General features: G+C 44.2%; 1 protein-coding gene across 2 annotated transcripts in view; it reads right to left on the bottom strand.

The window, feature by feature from the left end:
• Positions 1-12,205, bottom strand: part of TBXAS1 (thromboxane A synthase 1 (platelet)) — a 173,616-nt gene that overhangs the window by 86,574 nt on the left and 74,837 nt on the right. For both annotated transcript variants that reach the window (XM_010854945.1, XM_010854946.1), the window contains exon 4: positions 8,097-8,193. In XM_010854945.1, the coding sequence (XP_010853247.1) occupies positions 8,097-8,193 (97 nt within the window). The remainder of the gene's footprint in view (positions 1-8,096; positions 8,194-12,205) is intronic.

Here is a 12,205-nt window from a genome sequence, read left to right as displayed (position 1 = left end):
TGGTTCAGTGGTATTAAAGACATTCACATTGTTGTGGAACCATCGCCCCATCCATCCCCAGAACTTCATCCTGCATAACTGAAACTCCACACCCGTGTCACAAATAACTCCCCATCCATCCCCCTCCCCCAGCCCTGTCTACACATAATCACTGATTAGATGTACTGAGCGAGGCCTTTGAAAGGCACAGGGGGCTTGCCCTGCAGGAATGAGACTGGTAAAACTGATGGGGCCAGACCGTGAGTGCTGAGGCAGGAAGGGGAGACCCAGCTGAAGAAGGGAGGTCCAAGGGAACCAGGCTCCACTCAGACTCTGGTCAGGGGCTTCCAGACTGCAGGCCATAACCGGTCATGAATGAATGTTGTGGATGGCAACCAGCATTGAAAAGAAAAGAGAGAGAAACAAGGAATGGGGCAGAGTAGAAAATATTGGAGGGACATTTTGTGAAGCGAGGGGAAGTGTTTTGTTGCCGAATTTTTGTTCAAGATCGGGATATTTATGGGTGTGTCTGCGAGAATGTTGGAGAGAGTATGTGAGTGTGTGTATGTGAGAGAGAAAGCGTTCAGTGTTGTGTCCTGACGTGAAATACATTTCTTACTGGAGGTCACAGTCAGAAACGTTAGAAAACCCTACTCTAACCCCGAACCTGAGAGACATCCTCACCCTCAGCTGAAATCGTGTTGGTCACCACGCTGCCAAGCTGCGCACATTTATTGAGAACCTACTATTAATATGTGCCAGTGCCGTGGTGGCTCTGAAACTATTGAGTCAAAGAATGGAACCCTTGTCCTCAAAGAGCTCACAGCTGATTTGGATATGGAGAAGGGGTGGTTTATAACCAATACTGTGCATCTCATAAGAGTCAAAGTGCTTTTCACATTATTTCATTAGTTTGGGGATAATAGTTAGGAAACTGTCCTGACAAGCAGCATGGTTCAGCAGTGGCCTCATGGCTCCCTTGCTAAATTTCCCTCAGACAGTTGAAGGTGTCTGTCTTTTCAATTAAGATCTTTAAAAAAAAAAATGTTGTGGCTGCTCTGGGTCTCCACTGGGCATGTGGGCTTTCTCTAGCTGTGGAGATGGGCTCCAAAGCACGTGGGCTCAGTAGTTGTGGTGCTCGGGCTTAGTTGCCCCTCGGCATGTGGAATCCTAGTTCCCTGACCGGGGATCAAACCTGGGTTTCCTGCTTTGGAAGGCAGATTCTTAATCAATGGACCACCAAGGAAGTTCCTCAGTTAAGACTCTAAAATAGAGTCTAACTCAGACCAGCTAAGCATAAACTTCAAACACTGAAGAATCAAACAATCCTGAGGAGCAGATTATTCAAGCCGATTCCTCTGCATTCTGTGCTCACATGAAGTGAAGAAGCATGCATTGGGTGATTTATCACGGGCCAAACCAGTGTTTCTCCACTGGCCCAGTGGAGCCACATAAGAACTACCAGATCTTCCCAGAGTGCTGCAAAATGCATGCAATGCACATTTGCTGTAAATGGGCACGTGTGTTACCATGAAAAAGGCATAATGGGATATAAAGCCATAGCCAAAAATAGTTTTCTTATGTCCTGGAATATGCCAGAGAGTTGACGAAAGGCCTGTATCAGCTCTGTGATATCCTGGCAGGGCAGTCCACAGTTCTCACATGACCACACGGAGCTGCAGGCAGCAGGTAAACAGAGCAAGGTGATTTAAAGACTCAAGAGATGCTGTCCTACTTCAGTGGTCAGGCTGAGAGTGTTGCTGATTTGCTTGGTGTTAAGTATGTCAAGGAGGCTGCAGAAATATTGCTATCAGAAAGGATGCCATGATCGCAGAAAGGCCAGGTCTGTGGTTATAGTCTTCCTCACACAACCTCGCACAGATAAGGATGCAGAGGGTTACTGCCCATCTTTCTCCTACCCCCAGGGGTGTGAAACACCATGCCCTGCCCCTCAGTCTATTACAGTCAATGAAAACCCTAGGATTCTGTCACCTGGGGAACCCACAATCCTAGGCGTGAGAACATACACTATTTTCAACATATGACTACTGCTATCTGGCTGTACAAAGACTGAGCAACTGAGCCAACTGAGCAGGTGTTTATTTTGGTGTTTTGAAGTATTTAAAGTGTTGCATCTCCACAAGACAATTTTTGTCCCTTCACTCTTTGCCAGTAGAAGATGGTCATGAACATCACACCGTCTTCCTTCTCTCGGCTTCAGACTATGACCAGACCAAAAGCATGGCCTCCAAGTAAGGGATGTGGCATGTCCAGGGCTCAAGGGGACCCAGGACATTTTATTTAAGGTTCAGGGGACAAGTGGGGCTTACCCCAACTTGGGCTCCGTCTGCCAACTCAGCACCAGCCAATGAAAGGTGAGAGGGTGGGGAGTCTTCTAATTTGAACAAAGACAAGAACTGGGTTATGGCAGCCCTGCCTAGGAAAGTTCAGGAACACAACCACTGAGAGACCAGAATTACTTCTATGGCTTATTTCCTGATCTCTTCCCAGAATTCTAGCTATTAATCTCCTAGTTTACACATTTTTAAATTTTTCGGTTGCTCTGGGTCTTCGATGCACAGGCTTAAGTTGCCCCACAGCATGTGGGATCTCAGTTCCCTGACCAGGGACTGAACCCATGTCCCCTGCATTGGAAGGTGGGTTCTTAACCACTGGACCACCAGGGAAGTCCCTACACATTTGTTTTTACTTCTGCCACCACAAAAGTCAGAGAGGGAAGATATGAATCTAAGATTTTACTTATTTCTCTTTTAAAAATTTAAAGATGGCTTCCTAGTGAACCAAAGGTTTAGTAAGACAGAAATATAAAATTATTTTCAACAAGATTTTGAAGTTTAGAAAAGCTCTGCAAGGCACTGTTAGAACAGCTGAGGGTTCAGTCAATACCTCTTGGCACTGCTACTACGTTACTGAGGCTTCACGGAACACCCGGGGCCCTGCAAGATGTTTGAGATCATCAAGTGCAATTCCCCAGCTTTGGCTTTTTTAGAAATGGGAAAAGCTGGTGAGAGGAGAGACCTGCAGGTTGCAGGCATCCCACTGTGGCCACTCCCATGGGGGCTTCCTGTGGGTGGGGCAGCCCGGGAGGAGACGCGCTTGGCTCAGGATGCAGGGTTTCCTGTGCACGGTAGGATGTTTCACATAAAACAATAAGACCTGGGACTTCCTGGTGGTCCAGTGGTTAAGAATCCACCTTCCAATGCTGGGGACTCAGGTTCGATCCCTGGTGAGGAACGAAGATGCCACATGCCAAGGGGCAACTAAGCCCATGGACCACAAGTACTGAGATTGTGCCCTGAAATGAAAGATCCCTCATGACACAACTAAGACCCAACACAGTCAAATAAATAAATATTAAAACAAACCAAAAAACCCAATGAGAGGAGGGAGGTGGGAGGAAGGCTCAAGAGGGAGGGGACATATGTACACCTATGGCTGATTCATGTTGATGTTGACAGAAACCAATACAATTGGTTGGTTGTAAAGCAATTATCCTTCAATTAAAAATAAATAAATTCAATTATATATTAAAAACCCAATGAGAACTGCCTCAAAACGGACAGGGGCCAGGCAAATTAGGTCACACACCTGTGCTTCTGGTTCTATGCAGTCTGTTTAGGCTTTAAGCAAGAATGGTCCCCAGAGCTATGGATCCATCATGTGAACTGACACTTCTTGAGAAATGCAAAGCTGAAAAAAGTAGTCAATGTTTGACTTGGTGATGAGAGCTTCCCTGTTATGGACCAAAACCATCCTCACAACTTAAATCTTCCTGCACCCACTTGAAAACCAGAATGTTTTCTCTGACTCAATGTTTTATTTAAAAAAAAGAGGCCCAGAAACTCTAGATGAGTGAAGATTCCAAAGCTGTCAGCAGAGAGGTGCTGGCTGCAGGTGGAGGGGGCATGTTTGGGTCTAGCTGGCCGAGGCTCTTTCGTCCTCAGTGAGTGGCAGCAGGCTGGTCCCTGGGGGCCCAGCTCAGGTGGCCTGACCCACCTGGAGTGCTGGGTGGAGTTTGCCTCGCTCTTGAGCTCTGCAACCAGCCACACGCTCCTGCTCCTGGTATGGGGCCTGACTACAGATGCAGTGGGTTATAAAGGTCTGCAGTGATGCATTTGCCTCAGAACTTTGGCACTCTTTGCTGGTGCCAGGGGCTTTGTGGCTTCACACGAACTCATTCTAAGATTCCAGTGTCCTTGCAGTGAGATGGCAAAGGTAGTCTTGAAGGGGCTGCCTCCGGGGAATCAGGCCCGGGGGTTTATGTGCGTGCTAAGTACTGAGTCACTCAGTGGTGTCCGAATCTTTGTGAACCTATGGACCATAGTCCAACAGGCTCCTTTGTCCACGGGATTTCCCAGGCAAGTATACTGGGGTGGGTTGCCATGCCCTCCTCCAGGGGATCTTCCCGACCCAGGGATCAAACCCACATCTCTTTTGTCTCCTGCATTGGTAGGTGGGTTCTTTACCCTAGTGCCATCTCAGAAGCAGGTTTTATGGTCCTGGATAAAACCACTCACCAACTCCATCATGTAGTTTTACATGTGAGTTAACAGTGTGGCTGGACCTGTGTCTGGATGGTTGACCCCAAGTTGCCTGGGAGGACCTGAGGGTTGGCACCCCCACCCCACACACGTGTGACCACCACCACCTTCCAGTCCACTCCACAAACACGTAACAAAACTGGGCAATGGGCACGCCTGCTGCCTGACCCGCTTGCCAGGTCAGACCAGAACTCAAGAGCTCCAGGTGGTAGCTTTAGTGGTTAAGCTCCCCTAGTCTGAATCTGCATCCAGGTAGACCAACCTCATGTGGGCCAAAGACCCCCCACCCCTTCCTCTTATCACCCTTCCCACAGCTTCCCAACCCTGAGCCTTCCTGACAAGCCAGGAATGAAATGGTCTACTACTGGTAAGACCATTTCTGCTGAGTCACATGGACCCAGCTCCAGTTTCTGCAGATTAAAAAAAAAAAAAGAAAAGAGCTGCCCCCTGGCTTCACCAAGTACCTGATAGCCACAAGGAGCTAAGTAAAAATATCTGCATAAAAATAACCAAGACCGGAAGTGCTGGGAAAACTGAGGTTCTGTATATGTTAAAGAGAATGATTGGGGTTTAACGATAAAGTGTGGTTGCACCCAACCGGAAGCAACTTGAGGAAGTGCTGAAAGCGTAAGAGAGGCCCAAGGGGTCCATTTGGAAAACAGGAGAGAGCAGTTGCATTCCACTGAGTGCCTTGAAAATGTGAATTGGAAAACTCGAAATACTAGCTGCCAACCTGGGTCCAACCCATAGAGTTTGTTCAGCCCCGTGTTCTTAAGCTGGAAAAAAACGTATCATTAAACAGTTTTTTAATTCAAATATATGCTCAGTACTGACTTATGTCAGGGAGTTCCCCATGGTGGCACCCCACCTCCAGCCAAATGTGTCCTATTTAGTCCCTCATGGGATGCCTACAGCCGACATCCAAGTTCAAAGGTGAACCCATCCCCGCCACTCTCCACCAGGCTGTCATGCGTACACATAAGTCAAGCCTGGATTGTGAGCAGAGACGGGTTCTCAGAGTTGGAACATAAAACCATGCATTATGTAAGTTCCTTTTCACTTAATGCATCAAACTAATATGCGGAGGTCTTTTCTGTATCACGAGGGACCATTTGGTAGAGGCTTGCACAGAGTAAGCATTTAGTGTTTACTGAATGAATGTGTAATAAAGCTGAATCACTAAACACTCAAGTGAACATGGCTTATTAGAGGGGAGGCGGCATGGTGTCAGGAAGAAGAAATCACGCCTTACTAATCTCCTTGAGTTCTTTGAGCAGATACATAAGCATATGGATAAGAGGTAACCGCAGAGCCCAATTTAATTTGACTTTCAAAACCTATGAGAAAATCCCACTCTAAAGATGGTCTTCTAGAAATTGAGTCACTAAGGATTGTTTTTATCATGAATATGGGATTGGCTTAAAGACCATAAACTAAGCTGAAGATAAGTAGGTATATTCCCAGATGGAAAACTATAAACATTGGGATTTCCTAGAGATCTAATCCTTGATGGATCTTCTCACATGTTTGTGAATGACTTACAAGAGGAAGAGTATATATTGAATCTCCAAGTACTACCTCAATCATCTGGGGAGAATGTTAAGTTGATGGAGAGTCAATTCAGTTTGAACAAGGGTATATTGGATACTGAGGAGTCATTATGTGGTTGGGCCCTGGGGTATAAAAAAGAAGGATAAGCTTAAAGTTAATCAAGTTAGGGTGAAAGTCATGCATTCATTTACAGCAAATAGTCAAAGGCACAGTGGGAGTGACTGTGAAAATAATGGGAGTGACGTGGTTCAGGGGTGCCCAACCTCTGGGATCTAATGCCTGATGATCTGAGGTGGAGCTGATGTAATAATAATAGAAATAAAGTGCACAATAAGTGTGATGTGCTTGAATCATTCTGAAACTATTCCCCACACCAAGCCTGTTGAAAAAATTATCCTTCATGAAACCAGCCCCCAGTGCCAAAAAGGTTGGGTACCACTGATGCAGATGATCAATGCTGTTAGAGTTAAGAGAGGGGGAATAGTAAATGAGAGTTGAAGTAGGGAAGGTTTTATGGGGGAGAAAGAATTTGAGGAGAGCCTGGAAGAATACCAAGGGTTGGGACAGGGGTAGGAAAGGTGGGGGACTCTCTTGTTAATAGCAATTGGACATGATGCTCTGGGACTGGAAGGTGAGTGTGTTTGGGGCAAGTAACCAATTACTGCGTGAAGCCTTGACAATCCAGAAACATCACCTAGGTAGCTGTTAACAATAGTGACAGTAGGAAAAGCCCTGGACTTCGATTGGGAGACGGCACATGGGTTCTATTAGTCTTCCTCCTATAACCTGGGTCTTATTTCTTTGTCAGTAAAATACAGATGATAACTGTACCAGTCTCATAAGTTTCTGTGAAATTTAATGCGAAGAAACACTGGACAGCTCAACCAGTACAGAACGCAGGTGGGCACTGCTAATTTCTTTAAGAAGACAGTCTCAGCCACTTCACCTCTGATAAGCCTTTCCCTTTTCCCATTCTGGGTGGAGCAGTGTTTTCCATGCTCACCATTCTATATTATCCTGGTTTCCTTCCTCTCTGCCTCTGTCATTAGACTATGAGCTCCTCGAGGACAATACTGAGTTTTCTATCTCTTTCTAATCGGTACCTAGGCAGTGCCTGGTGTATATCACAAGTGTGCAAAGGTTGGTAAAATAACCAACAAAAGAGTGAATATATTCCTATAAGAATGTATAGGAATGAATACATTCCTATAAGTGAATACTATTCCTATAAGGATGGAAGATGAGTTTAATTTGACAAAAAAAAAAAAAAGATTGGCACATAGAGATTCTCTAAATTCTCACAAGCAACTGTTTATTCATTCACTTTAGACTATTTTCTGAAAATCAGCATGAAGGCTGTTGATAAGAATCCTTATCTCCTCGTTTTTTGAAAATATGGACAGCCCTGACCTGTGCCATTTTCTGTCATCTCTTCCATTCTTTGGGCTTTCTCATCAAAGACAAAGAGTAGGATATGTACTTTGCAAAAAAAAAAAAAAAAAAGATGGAATATATACCTCCTTTAGTGGGTTAGAGACTTGTTACTTGGGGATGAATTTCCCTCATCATGTTACTTGTCTTCCTTTTCCAATCTTAAGACATTGATACTCTCTGGGAAAGATGTAAGCACAGGAGTCTTGAAACGTTACTTTCCCTCTGATATTTATTAACCTTCCTTGGTCTTCCTCAAACGCTTGACCTATGCTCTCTGGATTCCTCTAGCTTTGAACACAGCTTTAAAAACCCTCCCGGTTTCAGCATTTTTATCAGCTACCACTTCTCTCGAGCTTTTGCTTTCTTGAAGCATTTTTTAAATGTAAACGCTCTTCTTTTGCAACAGTCCATCTCTTTTGAAAACTCGAATTCACTGGGGAGCTCAGTTTTGAGTTGAACTGATCTAAACCCTGTAAGAGGCCCAATCACGTCCCTGTTAGATGTGACGTGTGGTCCTTGCATCTTAGAAGGATTCCCCCTCCATCCATATGCAGAAAGAAAATTACATACCATTCTGTTGGTAAAGTTACTGAACTTCTCAACCAACACCTGCTCAATCATGTCTGGCTCAGAGATAACAATAAACATCAGACGACCAAGATAGTACCTGGGAGGAAGAAGAGAATTGCTTTAAAATGTTTAACTTAAAATTACTTTAAAATGATAAATGTTGTATTTATCTGCTCTCTTCTCCTTTCCATAAAGAATTCTCAGTGGCTTAGAATCAGGGATCAAGGATAAATAGGGAGTAAAGGTGTGGAGAAGATGAGGAAATGCATGTGCTAAGCATGAGGAACAGCAGAGCTCTGATGACCTAACACCAAACTTCATTCCACAAACATTTATGGAATCCCACCTGGTACCAGTCCCTGGAGACTCTGGGATGAATAAGAGACAGTGTTTAGCCCCAGGAAACTCACCCCCTTGATGGGAAAGACAGATCTGTAAGTTTAAACACAATAATAAAGAATTTATAGGATCCAGTAGTAAGCCCAAGAAGGAAAATGGTACAGGTCAGTGTTGTCCCTATTTTCCAAAATTGGGGAGACAAGCATTCTAGCAAGAGAAGATCAGCGACTTGTATATACTGATCCTTGGGAAAAAGCCTAAAGTGTATTGGCAAACCTTTGTGAGAATCCAGGGACGATGAAGCCTGCTGGGGAAAGACTGAACAGCTGGGTCTATATACCTCCACGTGAAGGCGCTTAAGAGATGCTATGACGCTGACGAAGACACAGAGGGACTCCCCTAGTGGTCCAGTGGTTACGGCTTAGCCTTCCAATGCAGGGGATATGAGTTCAATCCCTTGTTGGGGAGGCTAAGACCACACAAGCCTGGGGGCTAAAACCCCAAAACATCAAACAGAAGCAATATTGTAACAAATTCAATAAAGATTTTGAAAATGATCCACATCAAAAAAATCTTAGAAAAAAAAAAGAAATGGAGGAAAGTCAGGCAGTCAGCAGTGGTGAATGCCAACGGGAAGCTGTTTAAGGACATACTGTTGTTTATTTATTAAATAGATCTTGCTATTTATTGAAGTTCAGGGGGGCATAAAAGCATCCAAGACCCCGTCATAGCCGTCAAGGGTCTCAGAGCCTGGTGGCAGTAGCAATTAAGTAATCACCATGCACTGTGACATCTGGCAAGCTTGGGTGACATTGGGCACAGCCCAATGAAAGCCTGGAGAAGAGAGAATGAAGCCTTCCTAGAGGTGGTACTTCCTAAAGTGAGTTTCAAAGGAAGGGCAAGAATTAGTCCAGATAGGTGGGTGGCAAAGGGGAGTGAGGGTGTGGCAAGCAGAGGAATCAGTTCGACAATTGCCCAGGGATAAGCATGCCTGGAGGAGCTATGAGCACTTGACTGCTGCTGCTGCTGCTAAGTCACTTCAGTCGTGTCTGACTCTGTGCGACCCCATAGACGGCAGCCCATCAGGCTTCCCGTCCCTGGGATTCTCCAGGCAAGAACACTGGAGTGGGTTGCCATTTCCTTCTCCAATGCATGAAAGTGAAAAGTGAAAGTGAAGTCACTCAGTCGTGTCCGACTCTAGTGACCCCATGGACTGCAGCCTACCAGGCTCCTCCTGTATAAAGCCAACCAGAGTGATGACAGGTAGCCCCACTGCATAATGCCATGTTTTCAGTGTATAGGATTATTCTTCAGGATGTTATTTGATCACTGGCACATCCAGTTCAGAGCAGTAAAGAGCACAGCAGTTCAAGTCACATGGCATGAAAGCTTCAAAGTTTGCTCTGATTTCTTAGTTACTTAGAGCTTTTCATAAGCTAAAAGTGTCCTTAATGTTTTAACTCTTCCCCTTCTTACTAACTAGGGAAAAAATAATATTTGTCTAGCACATGTCAGGCACTCAGAAATATTCATCTGAGTGATCATATTTCCCAAACTGTTAGAGAAATCTTTGGGACACAAGAATTCAACAGATGTGGTAGAAGAAAAAATATTCACTAGTTTTTTTTTTTATTATTGATTTTAGCCAAGAAGACCAGAAATAATCCAATAAAACCATGAACCAATGCTTTTATAAACTTTATGAGGCATGTCATAGAATTTTTTTGAGAATCTGGTAAAAACTGTGGACATTTCCCTAAGACATTTCCCATTCACAGCATTTTAAAATGAAATTTGAGGGATTCTTTGACACCTGAAATGAAAAAAGCCAATCTAGGAAGGTTACATATTATATGATTTCATTTGTATGTTTTTGAAACAGCAGTGAGATTAGTTGTTTCTAAAGGAAAAGAGATGAGTAGATTCTAAACTCTAGGGATGCGGGGGTTGTGATGGGGTTGTATGACTGTAAAAGGCAGCACAGGAGAGTCTTGTGGTGACTGGTTTTGTATCTTAATGTACAGTAGTGATTACACAAACCTACACATCTGATAAAACTTCAGAGGATTCTACATACACACACACACACACACACACACACGAAGGCTTGAAAGTCTGATAAAATTTGAATAAGTGTTATGGATCATGCTGTATGTGCTCAGTTGCTTCAGTTGTGTCCAACTCTGCGATCCTATGGACTGTAGCCTGCCAGCCTCCCTCATCCTTGGGATTCTCCAGGCAAGGATACTGGAGTGGGTTACCATGCCCTCCTCCAGGGAATCTTCCCGACCCAGGGATTGAACCTGCGTCTCTTGCATTGCAGGCTGATTCTTTACCCACTGAGCCACCTGGGAAGCCCATTATGGAGTGTATCAATGTTAATTTCCTGGTTTTGATAATGTACTGTAGTTATGCAAGAGGTAACCATTGGAGGAAACAGGGTCAAGGGTATACAGGATCTTTTTGTACATTTCTTTTTGTAACTTCCTGTAAATCTATAATTATCTCAAAAAAAAATCAAATGTTCAAAAGTCACTTGGGCACTTAAACTATAGCCACAGCTCTGCTCCTCCCCAGAGCAGATCTAGTAGGCTGGGAGGCACCCAGAAATCTGCATCTGAACAGGCTCTTTGGATTCCGATGTAAAAGACTACTCCCACAATTCAAGAAATGCTATTCTAGGGCAATGGTTTCAGCCTCAAGGACTGGTCAAAGCACTGGCCAAGCATTCAAAAAGTAGTGATGCCTGACCTCTTGACCAGAATCTCTGGGATGGGACCCAGTCCCTTCTAACTTTAATAAGCTCTCCAGTAACCAGTACTGACAATTGATTGACAGTAACCAGACTGGGGGACCCACAAGCCCCATGTTAAAAACCCTGCTTTTTTTTTTTTTAATTTTTTAATTGAAGGATAATTGCTTTACAGAATTTTGTTGTTTTCTGTCAAACCTGAACATAAATCAGCCATAGGTATACACTGCTTTAGATTTAACTAAAGCTCACGCTGTGATTCTCATTTCCCTAAACTCTTAGTTCTAAAAGGAAAGCATTTACATTGAGATGCACATGTATTTTGGTAACGATTCATTTGTATTGATTTAGTTATTACCAAAATAATTTTACATCAGTCAGTTCAGTTGCTCAGTCGTGTCTGACTGCCACCCCATGGACTGCAGCATGCCAGGCTTCCCTGTCCATCACCAACTCCTGGAGCCTACTCAAACTTATGTCCATATAATCTGAATTTTCAAAGAAAAAAAACCCAAAATAATACTTCTACATTCAAATGAAAGTTGTCCTTCCAAGTGAGCACCTTGGGAGCCTTTGAGCTTTTTTCTAGTAATGTTGCTAATGCTAAAAACAATTTTGTCACCATTTCTTTAGAATTGCTTCAGAGCTGGTTTATGAACCTCGTGAGAAAACTGGCCCCATTTTACATGTAAATTGTGTAATCTTATGGATTTATATTTATACTAACACTCATCTGTAGCTTGAGGAGCTCCTGGAAAGATCTTGATCAGAGAAACATTTAAGGGAAGCTTGTTTTTCCTTTTGGATGTCTGGGTGGCTGACCTGTTTTTGTCTGCCCAGCCCTCCTTTAGGAAGCACCCTCCCCCATTCCACCAGTTCTGGAGGAGCTGTCGATGACAGAGCCTGCCCTTCTGGTCACGGGGGTGGACTCACCATCAGGCATGGCTGATTATGGTATCTCATCTCCTTGACAACAGTGACTGGTCCACAGGGTGGGTGCATGACTGAGTCAGGACCA

This window comes from Bison bison, unplaced genomic scaffold, assembly GCF_000754665.1.
Source record: "Bison bison bison isolate TAMUID 2011002044 unplaced genomic scaffold, Bison_UMD1.0 scf7180017864352, whole genome shotgun sequence".
Classification (NCBI taxonomy): Eukaryota; Metazoa; Chordata; class Mammalia; order Artiodactyla; family Bovidae; genus Bison; species Bison bison.
The sequence above is the reverse complement of the archived record's forward strand: the minus strand, read 5'-3'. Positions and strand labels throughout refer to the sequence as shown.